The sequence below is a fragment of the Equus przewalskii genome, chromosome 21 (assembly GCF_037783145.1).
Source record: "Equus przewalskii isolate Varuska chromosome 21, EquPr2, whole genome shotgun sequence".
NCBI lineage: Eukaryota > Metazoa > Chordata > Mammalia > Perissodactyla > Equidae > Equus > Equus przewalskii.
This window is the reverse complement of record NC_091851.1, coordinates 34,019,392-34,044,277: the sequence shown is the minus strand read 5'-3', so window position 1 is coordinate 34,044,277 and position 24,886 is coordinate 34,019,392. Positions and strand designations below refer to the sequence as shown.

General features: G+C 38.0%; 1 protein-coding gene across 1 annotated transcript in view; it reads right to left on the bottom strand.

Moving 5' to 3' along the window:
- The window catches only part of STK4 (serine/threonine kinase 4), an 87,201-nt gene that overhangs the window by 53,631 nt on the left and 8,684 nt on the right, over positions 1–24,886 (bottom strand). Inside the window, exons 3-9 of the mRNA XM_008529630.2 lie at positions 21,896–22,024; positions 20,370–20,484; positions 16,418–16,582; positions 10,187–10,354; positions 8,434–8,571; positions 5,864–5,992; positions 5,017–5,203 (exon numbers count right to left, since the gene is read on the bottom strand). Coding sequence (XP_008527852.1) covers positions 5,017–5,203; positions 5,864–5,992; positions 8,434–8,571; positions 10,187–10,354; positions 16,418–16,582; positions 20,370–20,484; positions 21,896–22,024 — 1,031 coding nt within the window. The remainder of the gene's footprint in view (positions 1–5,016; positions 5,204–5,863; positions 5,993–8,433; positions 8,572–10,186; positions 10,355–16,417; positions 16,583–20,369; positions 20,485–21,895; positions 22,025–24,886) is intronic.

Below are 24,886 nucleotides of genomic sequence, written 5' to 3'. Positions count from 1 at the left end.
AGCATATTTTAAAATAACTAATTAAAACTTCTAGGAAGAGGGGCTGGCCCCATGGCCGACTGGTTAAGTTCATGCACTCTGCTTTGGCAGCTCGGGGCTCGTTGGTTCAGATCCTGGGCACAGACCTAGCACTGCTCATTAAGCCATGCTGAGGCAGCATCCCACAGAGAAGAACTAGAAGAACCTACAACTAGGATATACAACTATGTACTGGGGGGCTTCGGAGAGAAGAAAAAAAAAAAGAGGAAGATCAGCAATGGATGTTAGCTCAGGGCCAATCTTCTGGGAAAAAAAAAAAAACACACTTTAGGAAGAAAAAACTTTAGCCACTGAAACAAACTCTGGGTCAAACAGTTGATTAGACGTGGCTGAAAAAATAATTATAGAATTAGAAGAGAAAATTAGGGAAAACACACAAAGTGGCACAGAGAGATTTAAAAGATGGAAAATATAAAGGCGAAATGGATATAAAGGGAAGAAACTAAGGATGCTGACAGCTGTTATTAATCCTGGTGGAACGTGGTACAAACCTTCTGGAGGACAATATGGCAATATGCACACAAAGTATTCAAATACTTCTGGAAATTTTTCCCAGGAAACACTAAAAAGAAGGAACAGTTTATATGTAAGATGTTCCCTGCAGTTATTTATAACAGTGAAAAATAAGAAACAACCAAAATGCCCAGCAATGGGTAAATGATTAAAAACCACTGTGAAGTGTGATAAATATAAAAAGGACTATGCAGCAACATGAAAAATACATATGCTTATTAAGCGGAAAATAATCAGAAAACAGAATATCTAGCAAATAATTACTGTATAGAAACCATACAGGCATACGGTCAAGAAAAGGAGCTCTCCGCTGGAGAGAGTGAACTGCTTTCTTCCCTAACAGTGCGTTAACATTGCTATAATACTGTTGGTATAACAATTGTTAATACAGTAAAGGAGGATAGAGGCAAATGAAATATCTAACTTTTCTAAGACAAGGAATAAATGTTTTTAGATCTGTAAAATATAGTCAGTTGTCAAAAAGTGTACCAAAAAGTTCAGAAAAGTTTCTGACCTAGATGCCCTAAATATGAATTATGAATGCAAGAGTCTTCCTAGTTTAATATGAAAGTTTCCTTAAAATTAGAAACTAATGCAAACAACCATAGTGGTACATATGTCTTTTCTTAAGTTTACAGAGGGTAACAGTTATAATTTTAATTTTCAAGGATTAAACATTTCATATAAGTGGCACTAGATGAAAGTCTATTTTCACAAATTTTAACTTCTAGAAACTTCAGTTCTTATTAGGTGTGAGTTATATAATTTTTACAAATGTGTGGACTATTAGAGCTGTAAGGGAGAAGGAAAATTTAAATAAGCTTAGTAATTCTTTAATTTTACTGACTAGGGCGCGGAGGCCCAGACAAGGAAAGTAATTATCCAATACAACACAGATAGTACCTGAGCCAGGCATAGTCAGATAGTCTCCTTTAAATGTTTACAACTCAGTTCTGAAAAAATTATAAGATATCTGAGATATGCTTTCAATTAGTTCAGTTTGTTATTTTCTTTTGGGGGAGGATGAAATACGATGGGCAGTGAGATAATCATTTTTGAAACTGGGTGACAGGTCCATTGGGGTCATGAATCTTATTCTGTGCAATTGTGTATATCTTTTAATTTTCCATAAAAAACAGTTTAAATAAGTACTAAAACAATAAGGGGTAAAGATCTCAAAATAAGTAGCAAATCTGTCAAATTTGTGACCCCAAAACTGAATTATAAGACCTGTAGCAGACTGTCAACTGAGATTATTTAATGTCACTCAGTTGTGACTGTTGAGGTTTTTAAATGTTTTTTATCATGACTATAATAAAAGATGCCTGTTTTTCATTAGACATGCTAAAACTACCCAAGCTCAAAAACTGAACAAACAACCTATTGAATTAATTAGCAGTTGAAATATGAAAATTACATTTGGAACAAAATTAATTCTTTAAATAAAAAAGGCAGATTTTCCATAACACGTGCATGCACAACACATGTTAATAGGTCAGCCTAGTTATATCACATGGTGATTATATTCATCTGCATAACTACAGCCCTTAAAACAAGTAGAAGTTACAGCACTCAGAGTCAATGAAAAGAACTAAAGGTCAGCCGCTCATTACTACAAAACAAACCTTCCTAACAAATCACACTGGCTACTTAAAAGGAAACAAAGAAAAACCAAATTTAGTACATAGCATTCACCTGACAACTTACGCCACACAATGTGTCTGGGGGCTTCGATCCTGAGTTTAGGAGATGAAAAACACCCTAAGAACACTGATGCAATAAGAATTTAAACAGACTAGCAGGAGTGATAACGTTTTTACAAACTCTGCAGATATCCATTTTTAAGGTTATAAAAAAACAGTAAGAGGAGGAACAAGGGAGAAAAAAAGGATTCTTAAGGCAATGCAGAGTTCAAACTCCTAATTTACAGGACACACTATGACATCAACAGTATTTTCGGTGGGAATTTTTTTCTGGTAATAACTCTAGTTAATAATTTGGAAAATAAAATTTTAAATACCTATAATCCTATTACCAATAATAACTACTTTTAATATTTGATTTATGTCCCTCCAGACTTTTGTTTTTTTCAGTCTTTTCTATGCACATGTTAACATATGTTAATTTATTTTTCACTTTTGTAAAACTGAAGACATGCTACAATTTTGATTCCTTCTCGTTTTCACTCAGTAACATACCATAAGTATCTCCCCAACTCACTAAGAATTTCTCAAAAACAGGATTTCCAATGTTTTTGTATGGTATAGCGTTCCATCCTAAGGATGTATCGTGATTTATTTGACCAATCATCTGCTACTAAACAGTGAAGTTAATCCAGATTTTTTTTTTTACAATTATAAGTAACACATTTGGAAAAATTCTTGAATATAATTTGTCTATATCTTCAATCATTTTCTTGGACCAGATTCCTCGAAGTGGAATTTACTGGGTCAAAGGTTTGAACTTTTTAAACTCTTGATACACACTACATTCCAGAAAAGTGACACCAATTTACACATCCATCAACAGTATTACTACTCTTTCACCAGCTCCATAATTCTGACCAGAAGCCAAACACAGATGATGAGTCTTGGCCCCAAAACAGAAAGAAGAAAAAGAAAAACCTTTTCCCTTCAAAAACAAAGGGCTGATTATAAATACACAGACCTGAAAGGTGAAAACTAGAGCGGACCGCCTGAGGACCGCAGCCCTGGAACTGTCCGTCCAGCCACCACACACCAGCTGCCGCTGCCCTGAACTCATCCACCGCGCTTCCTGCCTCTCGGACTTTGTGTACACTGCTGCCTCTGCTGGAACATCTCCACCCACCCTACCCACTGCCAACCTTCCTGCCTTTCTCCTCCAGGAATTTTTCAGTAATCCCGTCTAAATTAAATACTCTTCTGTTCTGCTTCCACAACACCCTCAGATTACCTCTTTTAGAACTCACTTCATACACTGAAGCGAGTCTGTCCCCACACTAGACAATGAGTTCCTTCAGAGCAAGGACTAGTTTCTTCATTCCCTGCTGTATCCTCAGCATCCAGCAAAGTACCTGGGACACAGTAGGTACTCAAGAAAAATTTATTAATTGAATTAATCACAAAGCAGGGGGTCTAGAGCAGGGGTTAGAGAACTTTTTCTGTCTGTAAAGTATGAGACAGCAAACATTTCAGGCTTTGGGAGCCATATGGTCTCTGTCACAACTACTTAACTCTGCCTTCATAGGGTAAAAGCAGTCAAGGACAATATGTAAATGAATGGACATGGTTATGTCCCAATAAAACTTTATTGCCAAGCCAGGTCGCGGGCCAAATTTGGCCTGTGGACCATAGTTTGCCAATCCCTGGTTTAGAGGAAGGAACTTTACATTTTCAAAAAGGAAGAAAAAAAAAGAGATGAGAAGATCATAGAGACTTGATGCTTTAAACCTATGTAAAATTCAGGCTAAATTACACGTATACAACTCAATTATTACCATTTTGTACTCCCAAATTCCCTTCCTCTGTGAGTTAGTCTGTGATGCAGAGTAAGGGGGAGGGAAATAACTGGAGAGGAGAGGATGGCACTTTAAGATGGGAGCTGAGGGCCAGCCCAGTGGTGTAGCAGTTAAGTGCACATGTTCTGCTTCGGCAGCCTGGGGTTCACCGGTTCGGATCCCAGGAGGGGACATGGCACCGCTAGGCAAAAGCCATGCTGTGGTAGGCGTCCCACATATAAAGTAGAGGAAGATGGGCACGGATGTTAGCTCAGGGCCAGTCTTCCTCAGCAAAAAGAGGAGAATTGGCAGCAGTTAGCTCAGGGCTAATCTTCCTCAAAAAAAAAAGATGGGAGCTGAGCACAGGTCTTAGGCCTCAGCCACAGGCAAAAAGGATAAGCAGGATAAGAAAAGTGCAGAGGTGGGTTTAAACTAGAAGCGATTTGATAGGGCTTTTAAATTGGTAGTCATCCTTAACAGACTGACTGAGTATTGGCAAACCTGGGTTAGACACACATGGTATCATGAAAATAGACTGAAGACATGTAAAGAGCTCAGAATTTCATTACACTTTGAATTATGCATCAAAACAACATATGTGCTTGACTCCACAGATCAAGGAAAAGAAGAAAAAGGTGACAACATTCACTGAGAGAATGGCCACTCAGGTTTAAAAGTAAATGCCTTCTCCTTGCTGATGCTTTCTTGCCTCTGCCTCCACACGCCAGCTTTCTCCCTCCGCAAACCCCTGCCCTGCCACACTCCTCCAATGTTTTTCCTCCTGTGGTTCCTCCTCGTCTTACGTGGCTTGGTAATCATGAAATAACAAGCATTAATGCCTGAGGCCCACAGCCATGCCTGCCACTCACTGAGTGGAGGGCCAGAAGAGGCCCTCAAGACTGAGCCTGTGTGGACCCTGAGAACCTGTTTTCTCTGGAACGTTTATGGTCTGTCTGAGAAGTCAGTGTATTTCATCAGAGCCTTACTTTTCATAGTCCCTTCCTCTTCCTCGTCCTCCGCATTGATCACCATGGTGCCCAGCTGTGACGGCAACGTGTCATCGTGCTCAATCATAGTATTGGCCCCATCACTCATGGTGCTGGCTACTCGGACAGTGCCCATCTCATCACCTGCTGCTCGAACCATCGTGCCAGAATCCATTTCATCCTCCTCCTGTAAAAGGACAAAAGAGCAAATTGGAGCTAATTTGATCAAAAGATTTTGAGTTTTCTGAATAACTATCACTCATCTTGATGTAAATATTTCTGGATCTGACACTTATTCAGTTCTAAACCTACTTTGTAGAACTGAGAGCACTCTTATTTAACCAAAGAAGATCCTAAATTTACCAATGTGAGAGCAGCATAACTAACCCTCAAGGACTCTCTTCCCCTCCCCTTCTTCTCTCCATCTTAACAGTTTTCAACATAGATGTAAGGAGCTGAGGTGAGCACCCCTGGAAACTCAGGGTTGTGAGGGAGTCTATAAGTGTAAAATGTACATATTTAGTATGGATTCTAGATTCCCCAAAAGGGCACGGGAAAGCCAAGTCTCAGACCTGAGCATTCTCTTTCCTGAATAAAAAGTTAAATTGAATAAAAGATATGGAGGCAAAAGAATAAAATTCGTAAGTGTCTCAGGAAGCACTGTGAGGAAAACAAGCACAGATTCAGCAAGCCTCCAGGAAGCCTTGGTCCAGGAGAGGACATAATCATACAAAAAGAGTGTCCAGCTCCAGGCGGCTCCAGCATCTCCTACTCGTCTTACGTGGCTTGGTAATCATGAAATAACAAGCATTAATGCCTGAGGCCCACAGCCATGCCTGCCACTCACTGAGTTTTCTTCATCGTCCTGGTCCACCTCCCGCTGCTGGGCTTCCTGGCGTTTCAGTTTCACATCCATGGCTTCGTTAATTAAGTCCCGCAGTATTGACACTCCTTTGGCACTCTTGACAAATGGGTGCTTAAACAAGAAAGCAGAAAACAATGGAGACAGTCTATACGGCCCCAGTGCCAAACATACTAGGTACTTCACAACGTGTTGACTCAATCAATGAATCTCATCTTTCTCTTTATGCCTAGGACAACAGCTAAACCACACTCCTTTTATAACTCAGAGCAGATGCACATTCAGGCTTTGCCCATCTTTTTTAGCCTGGCTGGAGCGTCTCCTTCCTTTCTCTCTTCCAAATCTAGAGATTCTCAACAGGGTCATACCACCCCCTAGAGGAAGTTTTGTAAATGTGTTGGGAGCTTGTTACAGTGTTTAGAGAGCACGAACAGCACGGGAGGGGAGGCAGGGATACCAGCAATCCTGCAAAGCGTGAAAGAGTCCTGTACAATAATGACCTATGGCATATTCTGCACATCTTCCAAATGTTTCAGAGTATACATACACTTTAATAAATAATGCCAAAAATTTTTTTCAAGAGATAAGAAAAAGTCTGTTAATTTGGGAGGTGATTTTGAAGAGGGGACTTAAGTGGAATAAAGACATTGTTAGAAATCATGAATAATTGACTCATCCTGTTTATTCTTCTATTCAATATACTACAACACTTCCAACCAAATATTCAGGTAAAAAGGATTTTAGTGCAAAGGTGTAGTTACTGCAGAAATATGTAACAGATGTAGGCTCAAAGAGTATTCAATCAGCAAAGACACGAAACACAGGGATATTGCTGAATTTCATTTATAGAAATGGCTTTAAAAGTTTTAATGTTAATACCATCTTACATTTCTGTCATTTATGTTTATAACACAATGATAAGAAATCTATGCTGTGAGAGGTACACATGGAAATTCTTTTGGGGGGTTGCCTGTTGTCCTCCAAATTTACTCTGATATTGTCCCCGGTGTCCTCTTTGCAATCCATTCTCTATTCCCCACCACCCATCAAAGGATATAGTCTCCAAGGGCTTTCTAAGCACTCCAGAGATTGAAAGTCTGTCTCAAGGTGTGCTGGGATCACAATACAGATTTCTTCTCCATAAAACTTTATCAGTGCCCCATCCGGACAGGAAAAGAATTTGCCATTAAGAAATAAGACGTAGCTCATTTGCAAAACTATCATGTTTCCTTGTTCTCTCCACTTGGAAAATCTATAAGATCATTTCCCTTCTCTTATCATATACAAATAAGTCTGGTCTGTTTATCTAACATTGGCGTTAATGCTAGTGTCCACCCATTCATTTTCCTGTATTTCCTGAATGGAATGGTTTCTGTTCTTTTTACTGCTCTTACATCTAAACTCATTCATGACGGTAGCTACAGGGGTATAACTACTTTATTGTGTCTGCAAGCTCAGTCAAGCTAGAGCATTTTTATACTGACACACACATTGTTTTATTACAAATTAGTATCTTTACAGTTCTCCATTGTAGCACAGACATTATACTGATTTTTTTTAATTATGGGCATAAATAGATTTTATTGTCTTATTTATTATATTTCATTCCAGAACAGTAATGAGTGTTAAAAATATGTATATTGGTTATAAAAAGAGGGCATTGGGTCTGGCATGGTTGAAAATATTGGCTTAGCCCAATAATAAGAGCAGATATTTGTCGAATCCATATCATACCATCTTGAATATGTGTAAAAAACATTGTTCAAAGTTACACATATTCTATCACTTAATCTTCACAACATATGAGGCAGGTACCTCATCTCCATTTTAAAGAAAACTAAAGTAACAGAGAGGTTAAGTTACTTGCCCAAGGTCCTAAAACTGGTGAAGAGGGACCCAGGATTCAAACCTGGGCAGTGTGACTTCAGAATCGAAGCTCCTAATCCCTGAACATACTGCCTGCCAAATCCCACCCATTCTTTGCGATCCAGCCCAGAGGTGACCTCCTCCAGGGAGGCATTCCTGATTCTCCAATCCAAAGTGGCCTCTCCCAATCGTCAGCTACAACAGCACCTGCCATTAATCTCCAGTCTTTGTCAGAATTGGGCAGACCTGATGGCACTCCTGCTTTGGAGTCAAAAAGACCTAGGTTCTACACCTGGCTCTGCAGTTTGCCAGTGAGCGCCTCTAAACGAGTTAACTTCTCTAAGCATCTGTTTTCTCACTATAAAAGTGAAGTAATACCCATCCCTCACAGGGTCTATGTGATGATTAAGCAGCATAAGATGTGCAAAGCACCCAGCACACGGCAGGTGCTCACTAAATAGCAATTCCCATTCTCTAATCCCATAGAATCCTGTATTTTCTTGAGCTATTATCTTGTTCAATGATTTAGCCTTCTTTTCCATGCCTTTTCTGCTCAGTTAGATTCAAACCTCCCCTAAAGGCAGGGAACATCTTACACTTCTTTACCATCTCCATGTAGGTGGGTTAACAGCATCTTTTGGTCACCATGTGAATAAAACAGAAGGGCAGCATCTCAGGGTGATTCATACCTGGAGGAGTTGAGTGGCTGTGGCTCTCTGCTCAGGGCTCTTTACAAGACACTGCTTCACGAAATCCATGAAGTTATCTGACCACAGTTCTGGCTTTCGGAATGTGGGAGGAGGGTTTGTAGGAATCATGAAGATTGCCTGGTTAAAAAAAAAAGATTTGGTAAAATAAAAGTGATTCACACTCCAATAAAAATGACTATAAATTCATGTGAAGCCTGATAAAATGATTTTTCTCTTATCCACTGATGAGCCCATCCAAATTCCAACAAAATTCTAAGTATCTCAAAGTAGGAAGTATGACGATTGGAGAACCCGATGTAGCTCACTCTCTCTCCCCTCTCCACCCCTCCTCCTCTTCTCCCTCTCCCTCTTTCATATGTTTCTTGTCCCGTGACCTCACAATATCCATCAAGCTTCTTTTGGGTTTTCCTAACCATGGTACATTGCCCGTCAAAGGGAAAAGGCAAGACCAAGGAGTATCATATCCTGAAGATAACCTCAGCCCCAGTGCTATCAAATTTCCCTCCTCGCTAAGTTACCGTCACCACTGGATGTAAGCAGTGACTGCAAGATCATAAACCCAGAAGTCCCCAAAATCACAAGGGATTCATTTACCTCCAAGCCAAACCAATCTAACACACCTGGAAAAAGAAAGCTGGCTCACGACACTGCAGTTAAATTCTACATTTCAAAAAAATAAAACTACTACTTATTAAGTTTCCAATAAAAGAAGAGCCATGGATTTTTGAAAAATAAAATTCTTTGCAATAGAAGCTTAAATTCTATTCTTTGAATCTAAAAATGTAACCAGCAAATCCTCCCCCTGCCTCTCCCACTTCTGCTTTCCGAAAGTGAGGGGAGTTTATCTTTGCACACATGGATACTTTTCAAAAAACTGTTAAGTCTTTTAATAGAAGAACTAATTAATCAGAGAAGAGGAGGGGCTGGGGTTGGGAGGGATGGAGAGGACTATGGAGGCCCTGAGTGAGGCAGCGCTGAGGTCTTACAAGAGTGCTGTGATGAGGGGTCCTGGGGGTGAGCAAAGCCTGGAAACGCTTTAGGGTGTCACAGTGAGGGAGTTTCAGCGGAAACTGGGTCTATGGGCCCTTAACACTCTAGATGGAGGTTGACAAGTACAGAGCCTCTAGATGAAGAGAGACTGGGGATCCACAAACCAGAACTTACCAATTCAAACACCTGTAAGGGCCAGGCAGGAAAATGGCAACAAATGAACCAGGCTGGGTGTTAGTGACATGAGCTCAAAAAAACAGTCTGCTTTCCTCTTAATAGTACTCAAAGAAAAACCAGAGAAAACACTGCAGTAAATGACAACTGATACTTGGTGAAGAGGGAATCATGGAGACGGATAAGGGGAAAGCCCACGCCCAGTGTAAAGGAGAGGACTGTTACTCAGCTCCAGTTACTGTCGTTACATTAAAATGCGATCATTTAAACTATTAAAAATATATATACCGCACAAGTCAAACTCAGCATTTCAGTTTCAGTGGCCCTCCCGCCTGAGGGCTATCAATACACAACCTCTGGAATGGAGAGAGGTGGACCACACTTGAATTAATTAGTGCCTACAACTACAGTCAGTGGAAGTGTATCATCCAGAGTCCAGACTGACACTTATCAGTTATATACAATTAATTCATTTGTTGTGTGGCATCTAACCAGGTAAGCCGTTTAACTAACTTTGTAATGATGACCAGTAATTAACCACCCCCTGGTTTTCTGTCCATTTCCTTACCCTCATTGGATGGATATCTGCATACGGGGGTTTCCCTTCAGCCATTTCTATGGCAGTTATTCCCAACGACCAGATGTCTGCCACACAGTTGTACCCAATTTCCTGAATCACTTCTGGAGCCATCCAAAATGGTGTTCCTATCACTGTATTTCGCTTGGCCATGGTATCCTACAAAACAAAGGGGAGATGGCAACACTAAGCATTAAAACTACAGAAAAAGAGACTTTTCCAACAATAAGAAATGCCTTTTCCCTGAAATACATATAAAACGACACTCGAGGCATGATCAAGCAAGTTGCAAAACAGATTCAAATGACCTAAAAACATAAAAGATTCTCAATCATTAAAGTACAAACTAAAATAAGATTGACAAAGATTTAAAAAATTAATAACTAATCCTGATAATAGCATAGAAAATCAGGCACTGACATATGTTACTGGAGTTTAAAATGGTTCATTTTTCAGTAGGCAATTTGGCAATATTTATTAAACTTAAATGTCCATATCCTTTGATCTTATTTCCAGAAATTTATCCTATGCATAAATCTAAATTTTCTATTTCTAGAAGTTCATCCTGGGGCCAGCCCCATGGCCGACTGGTTAAGTTCATGCGCTCTGCTTCGGCGGCCCAGGGTTTCGCAGGCTCGAATCCTGGACGTGGACATGGCACTGCTCATCAAGCCATGCTGAGGTGGCATCCCACATGCCACAACTAGAAGGACCCACAACTAAAAATACACAACTATGTACTGGGGGGCTTTGGGAGAAAAAGGAAAAATAAAATCTTAAAAAAAAAAGAAAAGAAAGAAATTTATCCTATGCCTAAGTGTCCCAAATACATGTACAAGTGTTGTAGAAATACTTGCAATAGAGGGGAGAAAAAACACGGAAAACAGGAAATAACCCAAATGACCATTGAAAGGGGATAAGTTAAATACAATAAATATCCATACAGTAAAATGCCACATTAAAAAAAAAAGATACATTCTTCCAGCATGGAAAAAATATACAAGATATACTGTGAAGCAAAAAAACTAAGTTGCAATATTATACACAATATAGCCTTGCTTTTGTAAAACAAAAATAATGATCATAACAATAATAAAACAACCACTGATAATAAAAACTGTCATACGCATAGCAAAAAAAAAAACCTCAAGCAATATCACCAAACTATTAACAATAGTTCTATCTAGAAGGTAGACTGACTTAGGACTTTTAATTTCCATCCCACATTTTTCCATCCATATATTTCTGTAAGACTCTAATAGTTTATATGAGCATGATTACATGTACAATCAGGGGAGAGGGGCGGAGAAAAGTTATATATATATATTTCTATAGAGAGAGAAAAATTATATATTTTATATATATTATATATATAGAAAACCTATATCAAAAGTCTTAGTTTGGGGCTTAAAGAATACATGGCTATAATACCCATGGGCAAATAACTACCTGCATACATTCCTAATGAAAGAGAACCTTCCTAGAGTTCCTGTACTTTAGCAAAAGAAGGATTTTAAACAGAACTAAATATGCTATAGGGCTTCCCGTCATCATCACCCTTGTTCCTTCTGAAATGCCTGTGGCTGAAGTTAGGTTATACCTTAAGTCAGGAGCAAATGATAGGTAACATTTTTAAATCAATCTGACTTTGTCAGTCCTATGTCAAAAATTAACACAGGAAATAACTTACTGCTTAGTCATTTCCTTAGCTCTTAAACTTCAAATTTGTAGGGGTGTTTCCAAATGGTGGTAGTCAAAGTTGTTTTCACAGGATTATTTCAATTAGAAATGGCTATTTGGATAGCTAGAAATTTTTTTTAATTAAGAGCAATGAGTGGAAACTGACCCAACTAGATCTGCATTACAAAATTATGAGTTCAGCAGCAGATCAACGGAAAAATATTGAGTCCAGAAACAGACTATGGCATGCACATCTATATACACACACACACATATATATATATAAAATTTGAAGATATGATTAAAATGTCACTTAAAATCAGCAAGCACAGGATAGATTATGCAAAAAAAAAAAAAGCACTGGGTATCTGGCTGGTCATTTGTAAAACTCCACACTTAAATTCCTACAACATATTTTTACCAAAATAAATTCAAATAGGTTGTCAATTGAAAAATAAAGAATAAAAGCCAGTACTAAAATAAAGTACAGATGTACAATTATATAATGTTGGAGCAGAAAAGGACGTTTTTTTTTTTTAAAGATTTTAGTTTTTTCCTTTTTCTCCCCAAAGCCCCCCAGTACATAGTTGTATATTCTTCATTGTGGGTCCTTCTAGTTGCGGCATGTGGGATGCTGCCTCAGCGTGGTTTGATGAGCAGTGCCATGTCCGCGCCCAGGATTCGAACCAATGAAACACTGGGCCCCCTGCAGCGGAGCGCGCGAACTTAACCACTCGGCCCCGGGGCCAGCCCCCAGAAAAGGACTTTTAAATTATGATATCAAAGGCAGAAACCACCAGACAAAAGGTAGATGGATTTCTCCACATAAAATTTGGAAACTTCTATTTAAAAAAAATAATTAAAATTAAAAAAAAAAGTAGCAAACTAAGAAAAGACGTTTCAACATATATAACAAAGAATTAACAATTTTAGGGGCCAGCCCCGTGGCTGAGTGGTTAAGTTCTCCGCTGCGGAGGCCCAGGGTGTCACCGGTTCGGATCCTGGGCGCGGACATGGCACTGCTGGTCAGGCCACGCTGAGGTGGCGTCCCACATGCCACAACTAGAAGGACCCACAACTAAAATATACAACTATGTACCAGGGGGCTTTGGGGAGAAAAAGGAAAGATAAAATCTTTAAAAAAAATTTTTAACATATAAATTTTTCAGTTTTGGTTTATCTTTTTTGACAAATAGATTTTAAAAATCAACATAATTAGAAAAATTGACAAATAACATGAACAGTAAATTTACAAAAAGACGAATTATAAATGGCCAATAATCAAATGTAAAAATATTTAATTGCTTTGAAAATGGTAAGAAAGATATAATTGATTGCCCATTCAGTATTGGCAAATATAAAGGAAAATGGACAGATTTATATATTACAGTTAGAAACATAAATTGCTCCCTTCTAGAAGCACTTTGGCAATATGCATCAAAAGGCTTACAATTTCATATATTTTCTGACCCAGATTCCAATGCTAAGAAATTATCCTAAGGATATACTGAAGGATGCTGAAAAGTTCAGAAGCAAGGATGTTTATCACAGAGTTTATGTTTATGATGGCCAGAAAATTATAAGCAACCCAAATGGGCACCCAATGTCCAACTAAGTGAATTAACTGAATAAATCATAGTACATCCATACAATGAAATACCCATGCTGCCATCAGAAACAATATTGTAGATTTCTGGAAAGAAGACAGATTGAACAAATACATTCTACTTTGCTCCTTCCCAAAACCCAATGGAAAGACACTAAAAGGATTTTTTTTTTTAAGGAATAAGTTCACAAGAACAAAATATAAAGGGAAAAAAAAATCACAGCCACAAAATCTTGTGAGCTAGAAAGCAGATGGACGAGTGGTAACTGACTAAACAGACCATGAGAATGGAATCCTGAGTCAGTCTCTGGGGAAGCCAAGAAACAGTCTGATTTAACACCAACCCCTCTAAAAGGCTTAGAATCTGGTGGCATCAGGTATCCAGAGGTGGGGTGAAAGTGAGATTAACAACAGGAAGATTGGGTTGAAAGCTCTTTAAGCAGTTAGAGCCCTAGACCCACCTCTTCCTTCAAGCAACTTTTGGGCTTCCCTTGCCCCACCCTGGCATTATGAGAATGCATGCATATTCTCTGGAGAAGGAAACAAGGATCTCTAGAAAGCAGAGTAGGGGCAGGAGTGTGTGATCAGGAACAATAAGTGAGCACGGATGTGCTAAATGCTGAAACAATGCCCACAGTGACCACCTCTTCCCTGAAGGCAGACAATAAGGCCTACAGCCTCTAGGCAAGATCAGTCAGAGAGGAAATCTAAAGTTAACAGCACCAGAGGAACCTCAATTAGTACCACAGGACGTTTCCCAAAGAAACAGCCCAGCCAGATCACCCTATACAACAGTCTCACTATTTTAGTGGAAAAAGAAAAAAGAAAAAAAAGAATTGATAAACAACTTTGTTCAGCAAGGTTGCAGGACACAATATAGAAAATTCAACTGTAATCCTGTATACTAGCAATGAGCAATCTGAAAATAAAGACAGCAATTTCATTTAAAATACCATCAAAAAGAAAACGCTACTTAGGAATAAATTTAACCAAATAAATGCAAGACTTGCACACTGAAAATTAAAACCATTGCTGAAAGAAATTAAAGAAGATCTAAATAAATAGAAAGACATCTTGTGTTCATGTACTGGAAGGCAATGTCATTAAAATGGCAACATTTTCCAAAGTGATTTACAATTCAACACAATCACAATCAAAATCTCAATGGAGTCCCACTGTTTATTTTTGCTTTTGTTATTCGTGCTTTTGGTGTCATATCCAAAAAAATCGTTGCCAAGACTAACATCAAGGAGCTTTTTCCCTATGTTTTCTTCTAGGAGTTTTTCAGTTTCAGGTCTTACATTTACGTCTTTAATCTATTTTGAGTTAATTTTTGTGAGTGGTGTAAGACAGAGGTCCAATTTCATTCTTTTGCATGTTTTTATCTAGTTTTCCCAAGATCATTTATTGGAGACCATCCTTTTCCCATTGAGTATTCTTGGCTCCTTTGTTAAATAGTAGTTGCCCATATAAGCCTGGGTTCGTTTCTGGGCTCTTGATTCTGTTCCATTGGTCTGTGTGTCTGTTTTTCTGCCACTACCACACTGTTTTGATTACTTGAGCTTTGTAATATAGTTTGAAATCAGGAAGTGTGATGCCTCCAGCTTTGTTCTTCTTTCTCAGGATTGCTTTGGCTATTAAGGGTCTTTTGTGATTCCATACAAATTTTAGGATTATTTTTTCTATTTCTGTGAAAAATGTCAATTATTAAAATAATTACTAAATGCAACTGATATTCTTAATTATAATATTATACCTTTCATACAGCACCAGAAGGATATTTTTTCCAACTTGGTTTCCTTATTAAGATTGTAATTTAGATAATATTGTTTCGTACTGCTTACTTATATGTTAACAAAATATTTTGAAGGGCCCACAAATCACAATATGGAATAAGTTTCTTTTTTTTTTTTGAGGAAGATTAGCCCTGAGCTGACTACTGCCAGTCCTCCTCTTTTTTGTTGAGGAAGCCCAGCCCTGAGCTAACATCCGTGCCCATCTTCCTCTATTTTATATGTGGGACACCTACCACAGCATGGCATGCCAAGCAGTGCCATGTCCGCACCTGGAATCCAAACCTGCGAACCCCAGGCCTATGAGAAGTGGAACGTGCAAACTTAACCGCTGCGCCACCAGGCCGGCCCTGGAATAAGTTCCCGATTTTTTTTTTTTTTTTAAATCAAAGCAATTCTTGTGTTGTTGCAATATCTATGAAACTCCCTAACATATTCCAGGTAAATCTAAAATTTTAAAAAATTAAAACAATACATAAAACAACCTCTACTTAAACAAAATATATATATATATATATATATATATATATACACATATATTCTACCACCCAAGAGAACTGTTTGATACATAATGTTGTTGCAAATTTTAGTACATACCTGTCCAGAACTGTTTCTATTTTTCTACATATATTTCATATATACTTATGTATTTTACAGTATCAGATAATTCTAGACTTCCTGTTTTGAAAACATGGTTTTTTGATTGCCATGCACTAGTGCAGCAGGAGGAGAATCAAGAGACTGTTCCCTGGAACCAAATGAGGAGAACGTTTTCAGTAAAGTAAGCACCCACTGCTACCTGGAGGCTGAATGAGATGACATGATGTCTTATTCAAGGAAGGCAGGATGGATTTAATTTTTCTTCCTTTTAGAAATATGATATGTAGCCCAACAGAATTTAAACTTCTACTCCACCTTTTCTTGTTTTAGTTTTTATTCTTATCAAAGTTAAAGTTAAACTATAGGATCTGAACCCCAGGAAAGGATCTAAAATAACCTACTAGCTCTTTTGGACCTATGGGTACATTCTGTAATCTTTTTACTAATACAATTAAGTCAAGTCTTATATTTTTTAAACAAACAAAAGGAATTCCTTCTCAGGAGAGAGCTGAAAGTACCAAGACAAGGAGCATTTTTACTTACTGTAAGTTGACCTGCTACCCCAAAATCTGCAAGTTTTGCATGTCCTTCTGTGTTTAGCAAAATGTTTCCTGCCTTGATATCTCGGTGTATTTTTCTCATAAAATGAAGGTATTCCAGTCCTTTAAGTGTTGATTGTAATATTGTAGCTATTTCATCTTCTGTTAACTGAAAAAAGAATGAAAAGTTAAAATTGTCAGTTTACACCAGGACATTTGAAAAAGCAAAAAAAATAGATCCAAACTCCTTTCCTAGAATATAAATATAAACTCTCATTCAACCTGTAAACAGTATTTGACAACTTACAATAACAGCACTACGCTAACCACTCCCAAGGTTCTATTTCCAGCCCAGATCTCTCCCAAACATCGGTCATGTATCTGCCTACACAACATCTCCAGTTGAAGACCCAGTAAGTATCATAAGTATAACATGTCAAAATCAAATTCTTTATTTCTACCAGCACCCTACCCCTTTCCTTATCACCCACCCAGCCTACTCCACTCTTCCCACAAGCTTCTGTCTCTCAGCAAAAGGCAATTTCATTCTTCCAGGTGTTCTGGCCAAAAACCTTGAGGTCAGCCTTAGCTCTTCTCTATCTTCAGAATACATCCAAACATATCCTCTGTAATCACCCTGGTCCAAGCCACCAGCATGTCCTGCCGGAACTATTCTAACAGTTTCCTAACCGGTCTCACTGCTTCTGCCCTTGACGCCCTACAATGTATTTTCCACACGGCAGCCACAACGAACCTTTTAAAAGGTAAGCCAGATCTGCTCAAAACCCTCCAATGGCTTCCTAAGTCACTCAAAATTAAAGGTAGTCTTCACCAAGATCTTATATGACCTGGCTCCCAGCTACTTTCATCTTCCATCACTTTCCACCTTGCTCATCCTGTTTCAGCCATGTACGCTTCCTTGTTGTTCCTGAAACACTCTAAGCACGCTCCCACTTCTGGGCCTCTTCATCTGCTGTTCTCTCTGCCTACAATGCTCTTCATCCAGATTTCTGTACAACTTGACACCTTATTTCACTGTCTCTGCCCAAATGTCACCTCTCATTAGAAAATCAGAGAGGCCTTCCCTAGCTCCCTCCATTCCTAGATCATTCTCTACCCCTTTATCTACCTTATTGGTCAATGTAGCATTATTACCATCTGACATATTAAACATTATTTGTATACCTATTTATATGATGTCTTCCCTATTAGAAACATAAGCTCCATTTCAAATATCTTAGATTTGTTTCCTACTGTATCCCCAGCACCAAGAAAGTCACCTGGCACATAGTAGGTTCTGAAGAAATATTTGCTAAATGATGATGAATAAATGAAAGCAAGAATGCTAGAGATTAACATAGACTATCTGATCAGGCCAATGTTGACCTTGTGCAGATCCAACGCAAGTCCTAAACAGACTCAACCAATCAACACACTCGCAATCAGTTCCCCTATGACAAACAACTCACAGTTAGGAGGGAGTATGCTGTGTACAAAAAATATGGGACTCGGGATTAGAAAGATCTAGTTTTTGAGTGTTGGCTCTACTTTCCAGCTATGTGACTTAAGCAAGTTATAGAACTTCTCTTACTCTCAGTTTCTCAATCTATAAATAGGAATATCACCTTTCTTCAAGAATGTCATGAAAAATCAAATGATACAAGGCATGTAAGAATACACAGGGTTTAATAACTACTAAAAAATCAATCAAATATTTAATAAGCATCTATTATGAACTAGGCACTACATTGATAATATTAAAAATAGCTAATAATTATTAAGCATTTAATCTACGGTAGGCACTATTTTTGTAGTCTCATTTATTCCTGATAAAAATCAAATGAGGTAGGTACTATTGTTATCATCACTATTTTATAGATAAAGAAGCTAAAGCACAGACAAGTAATTTGTGCCGGAGGTCACAGAGCTAATAAATGATAAAGATTTCACTAAAGCCCAAGCAAACACTATTGGCAAGGTGGCAAGGTGGCAAGCTAGAGTTTGGGGTACCTTCTGTGGCCAAAAAGAACAAAGCTCCTGACTTGCTTAGTGATCTCTTATTCTAACCAGCTGAGCTCATCAATCGGTTAGGGTAACATTATCCAACAGAAATAGGATGTGAGCCACAAATGTAACTTTCAGTTTTCTAGTGGCCACATTTAAAAAAGAAAAAGAAACAAGCAAAATTAATTTTGATTTTACTTAATCATACTTATCCAAAATATTATTTCAACATGTGATCAATATAAAAAAAAATTAAAGATTTTTAATGTTCTTTTTTGGTACTAATTCTTCAAAATCTGGTATTTTATACTTACAGCACATCTCAATTCAGACTAAATATTTTGAATAAAAATAAAAAATAAAATATTTTAAAAACAGAAAATAGAAAAAAATAATATATTATAAAACAATGTGTAATAATTAAAGATCAGTACTTAATAGTAAAAAATTACATAAAAATAATAAACTAATATTAAAACATCAAGAAACATCCAGAGCACCATCAAAATTAATTTTGGATTGTTTCAAAATACCTAAAACAAAATAACTTAATGCTTCATATAAGTAGCCTTGGAATCCAATTTTTAATTCAATAATTTTTAATTCACTCAAGCTTTGGGAATTCTTTCAATATATCTTATGTTAGGATATTATTCCTAGCTAAAGAGCTTGCTATTTGATTAGACAATCACATGAATCCTAAATAATGTAAATTAAGAAAAGGATATAGTAGTATGGATAATCTAAAAGTTATAACTGAGTTTTAAAATACTCCCACCTTATAATCTGTATAGCACCTCACAATTTACAAAGTACTTGCATATATTTAAATTAATTTTCAAAATTCTGCAAATATTTAATATAGCCATTATTATTCCTATTTTTCCTATTAAAACTAAATTAAACTAAAGGCTAAGATATCCCCTGCTTCTACTCTTATCCACCCACATTCTACCCAGAAGCCCCAGTTATCTTTTTAAGACGTAAATCAGATGGCTCACTCACTTGCTTAGAACCCAGCAATGGTTTCCTACTGTACCTGGAATAAAATTCAAGCTCTTTATCACGGCCTACCAACCCAATCTAATCCAGCCCTGCCCACCCATCTCACCTCATCCTATTCCTTTCTAGTCAGTGGCCTTCTTTCCAGCACTCAGGCCAAACTCATTCCAGCCTCAGGGTCTTTGCACTGGTTATTCCCCTACCTAGAATGTTCTTTAGAGGTCTTAGCTCCTTGTCCTTCAAATTTTACTTTAAATTATACCTCCCTAAGTGACCTTTCCCAACCACGGACTCTCAAGTAGGCCGTCAAGCGCTATCACTTTATATACACTCTTTTTCTTCATAGCAATTATTGCTACCTGGTATTTCTTTTCTAGCTGTCCTTAATTTGCTTTTTGTTGCCCTACTGGGAAATGCACAGCCATGAGAGCAGGGTCATTGTCTTATTTACTCCTGGATCCCTAAGGCCTGGAAGAGTGTTCTAGAAATGTTTACAAAATGAATAAACAAAGAGTTTAAGCAATTAACCCTGAACTAGAACCCATGACTCCTAGCTTTTATCCTACAGTCACAGTAACAGCAAATAATCTTTCACAGAGATTAGTCTCTGACTAATAGGATGTAATGGAAGTTAGTCTGTAAACATGCTGGATAGGAGGAACCAAATCCAAATGCAAACATTTAAAACTCATTGCTTAGCCAAGATGCAAGATTTGATAGCCATTTTTTAGTCAGAAATAAGCGAAGTATCTAAATACCACTGGATTGGGTTGGTATCAAAATTGCCACATTTAGGAGACCTCAAAAAGCAAAGAGGGGGAAAGAACCATGGAAAGGGGGAAATTCAATGGTCATCTCTGTAGAAAAGGACGCAGGAGAGTGCATATGAACAAAAAAGGAGGTGGTATAAGAGACTAGCCCAGCTGCACTATTCTAGAAGGCACACTTACCGTTTTATTTCGTAATCGAATGATATCAGACACAGAGCCAGCCCCACAGTACTCCATAACAATCCACAAGTCTGTGTTCTTAAAATAACTGCCATAATATTTCACTACATGAGGGCTAGAAAGAGAGACAGACAATACAAATTAGTGGAATAGCCTTCAAACATCTCTATTAATCCATGCCATTAAATCCATGAAAATTAATCACCCAGCTCAAAAGATCAATTATTCATATTTAAGGTTAAAATGGGCACCCTCTTGATAACAATGTAAAATTGTATACCTTTTCTGGAGAATAATAAATAACAAAAGTGCAAAACCGGTGTGGGTCCTTTAACTCAGCATTTCTAAGTCTAGTCTATAAACTCCCAGAGGACCAGCACTCAGCCTTGTATTTCTTTGGATTCCCTTAGAGTGCTCAGCACACAGTAGGCTCTTCAAAATACCTCTTCTGAAATTAGAGAAATGTGCACACCCTGTTTGGAACACAGCTCTTGTGTAGTCTATTAACAATGGCAAAGTCCCAATTTGCCAACTGGAAAGAGCTTCCATAATGCATCTGATGGAGGAGGAAAAGAAAAACTGCTACCTTACTCTGGTCAATCCAATCAAGAAATACGAGGGTTTTATGTAGTAGAGAGTAACCCAAAAAATACTATAAAGAATAAAAGAAAGGGAGGCAAGCAGAAGAGAAATGACTGCATTCCCAAGTCTGCGAGACTTAAGGGCTCCTGGGCAAATTTCCTAGTAGGCAGCCCCACCTGCCCTAATGTTGAAGCTTTACAAATAGGAAGCACCAAGTTGATCTGCTGACCAAAAGAGCTTCAGAAGGATGGATGCAGACTCAAGTGCAAGCCTTTCTCCTTCTCCTTTCAACTCTCCAGAGCTGGTATTGCCCCCAACTGTGTGTTTCTCTCAAATCTAAACAGTATTACCATCACAGTGATCACTCATGTTGTCATGGAATTTAAGAGCAAACCACGTGCTTTTCTGCGGTCGCCTGTTGGCCTGACTTCCTGCTTACAGCATTTGACAAATCTTAGTTCCTCAAAAATAAAATACTTCACTGCTCTTGGCTTAAATAATTTCTTAAAAACGTGAAGAAAGGAACAATAATACATAAATAATATTCCCTTCTTATAGATCTGATACTCTAAGGTTTCCAGGGTTAAAGGCATTTGAATTCTCTCTTCTTCGCTGTCTGTGTAGAAATATTTTCTCAGTAGGAAGTAAAAGAGATCATTATCAAAAAAAAAAAAAAAAACCAGCACCAACTCTGCCCCTTTGCCTCTTCTTCCTAGTTTTGAAAAGAGCTTACTGAAAAAACAAAACAAAACTATGCAAAAATAGAAACAATAAAAGTTTAGCTACTGAAACTGTTTCTTTTTTTTCTGAAAAGAACACGCACAGTGATTCCACTAGACGCGCCCGTCTGCAAAATATCCAAGTAAACGCAACTCCAGGCACCAAACTCCAAAATCACGACAAATTCAGAGTCGCATTCTCTCAGGGCAACACCGCACGCCTACCTGTCACACTGCTGCATTATAGAGATTTCTTTGATTATCTCCTGCAGGTCTGATTCCACAGGAACTTGCTTAATAGCAACAATTTGACTGGTCTCTTTATGACTAGCTTTGTATACGCTGCCATAGGACCTATAATTGGGGGACGGAAGACATTTACAAAGTCAAAGCAAGCCAAGACATAAAAAATGGTAAGACACAAGCAACTCAAAGTTCGAATTTATATCCCTAAGGGCGTAATACATGTATACTTAGCTGCACTCGCAAAACTGAGACAGCTAAAGCACTCTGGGAAGAAACTGTCATTAAGAGAACTACACAATATGGCATCTTTAAAACTTCACATAGAAATTTTATTGAATGTATTAGTATGAAATAATTATTATAGTAGCTACCATGCATTGCATGCCTTCTGCCTCTGCTAGAAACTGTGCATCATCTCAGTTCATCCTTACAGAAAAACAATGAAGAAGGCACCATTATCCCTATTTTACAGGTAAATGTGAAATGGCGCAGAGCAGTTACATGACTTGCCCAAGGTCACATAAGTGACAAATAAGTGGTCAGTACCAGATTTGAATCCAGCTGTGTCTGAATAAAAAGCCTATGTTCTCTCCACATCTATACTAGGGCACAAAAGTGGAGGTCTTTGTTTCCTAGTGTTCACTCGAGCACTACGAGTCTTTTCAGTCCTTGCTCCTCTTACTTGCAATACTACTTAAAATATTACAGAAACTAATTAAAAATCTAAACCTCTTTAAAGGCTAGTATCAGGTGAACAGAGCACATACAAATCCTTTTGGCCTTTTACTCCGCCTTCCCTTAAGAGTTTATCATCAAAATAAAAAGCATATGTATCCATTCAATTTGGGAGCTAAAAGAGCATTAGATTCAGAATCTAAAGACCTAGGTTTTGAGTCCTACCACCACTACATATTAGCTACCATTTACAGACATATCACTAACCTTGCGCCTCAATTTTCTCATCTGTAAAACGACAATATGAACTACTTTACAGGACAATTGTGACAGTAAAATGAGATATCACCATTATCTTACACAGGTTATACTTTCATTGAAATCCTGGATGGCTGTCAGTTAAATAATAATGAGTAAATTGTCTTTCATATTTCCCAAATACACCTGTTTCTTCATACTGTCTTGGTGAAAAAAGATCAAAATAACAGTGCCACCTAACATATCAAAGTGTCTGAGTGTTCCAGCTAACGAAATGATGCTCAAGAATTGTTTCAATGTGAAAGTAACACAAAACTTTAAAAAAAAAGTCCATGCAAAACACATAAAAAAATTTCATTCCATCAGAATCCTTTATATTGGCAAAACTAGTATAATGATCCTTAAATATTACATAAAACTTCAGGGAAAGGCAACCGCTGACCATGGTGAAAGAACCCAACCACTGTCCCTTCTTCCTTGCTAAGATAACTCCCTAATTTGTTAGGGTGGGAAATGCTTGGTCCCAGTGGTCCAGGCCAGTCACAGTATTCCTATTCCCTTCTGCCAGTGACTTAACCAGTAGTAAGCATATGAGCTAGTTCTGGCCAGAGAAATCGGAGAGGAATTCTGCCGAAGGTTTCTGGGGAAGACTTTCTTCCCTGATGAGAGAGAAGTACACAAGAAGGCCCATTTACCTGCCACTTCCTTTCCTGCTTTGGTTACTGTCATGTGAGGCATGACGCTCGAAACTAATGCAGCCATCTTGAGACTAGGAGAATTACACAAATGCTAAACCATTATCGAGTCAATTAACCATTCTGGAATCTATATCACCACCAGATTTGTTATTACTTGCCCTTATTGGTTAGCTGCTATTATGAAATGCCCTTAATGGTTAGCCACTGATGGTTAGGTATTCTGTTACTTTCATCCACAGTTATTCTTGATACACTAGGTCCCATATGTGTAAAAATGTCTTTATTTCACCTTCACTCTGGACTAAGTTTTGCTAGATAGAGAATTCTTCTTTGGCAATAGCTTTCCTTCGGCACTTATACTGCAGTTTTCCAGCTCCTGTTCTTGAGAAGTCAGCTAGCACCAAGTTATCGTTTTTCATAGGTAATCTCTCCTTCTGTAGCTTTTAAGATTTCCTCTTTGTCCTTAATATTCTAGAATTTTACTATAACCAGAAGTCGATTTATTTGGCATTTCATAAGCTTCTTCAATCTGAAAGCACATATCTGTCTTCAAGTCTGGAAAATTCTCTGCATTCTATCTTTATTTCCTCTCTCTCTTCTAATATGTCCTTTTGGAATTCATATTAGAGCTATATCGGACCGCCTCAATTTATGTTGTCTTCCTGGTTTCCAACACTGCATTTCTCTGCCCTGCATTTTGTGATCAGTTTCATTTCTATCTTTCAATTCGCAAATTCTCTTTCAGCTTGTCTAGTTTACTGTTTATGCAATTTATCGGGCTGTAGATCTTTAATTATTGTAGTTTTCACTGTCAAGATTCCCAATATCTTATTTTTTATGTGGCTAATTGCTCAGGTTAATAATCTCATGTTCTTTAAGGATATTGTTACCTTCTTTTATCTTTTTGAAAATCGTAAGCAAACACATTAAATTGCTTCTCAGATTGTTCCATTATTTCTATTTCCTTCAGTGTGAATTCTCCCATTTGCTAGGTCTGCTGATGATCTCACGGCAGTGGATTTCCTTGCATAGGTTTCCTTTTATCTTGAAGGATTTTCCTCTACACAACACTCACTGTCATGAGCATTTCATGACGTCATGATGGTTTCATGGTTCCCTTAGCCCAGTCATCCAGGTCGTACAACTTAAACCGAGTCTTGCATTAGGAATCTGGGGTTTTTGCCCCTCAAGATACCATAACTGAAGGCAGTCCAGGCCCAGTTCCAATCGTCAGATCAGTACCTTCGCTTTTTCCCCAGGCAAATGATACCTTCTAGTGGTATTCAGGCAAATTATTTCAGCTTTAGTTCACTGATGAGGAGCCTCATCCCATCCTACG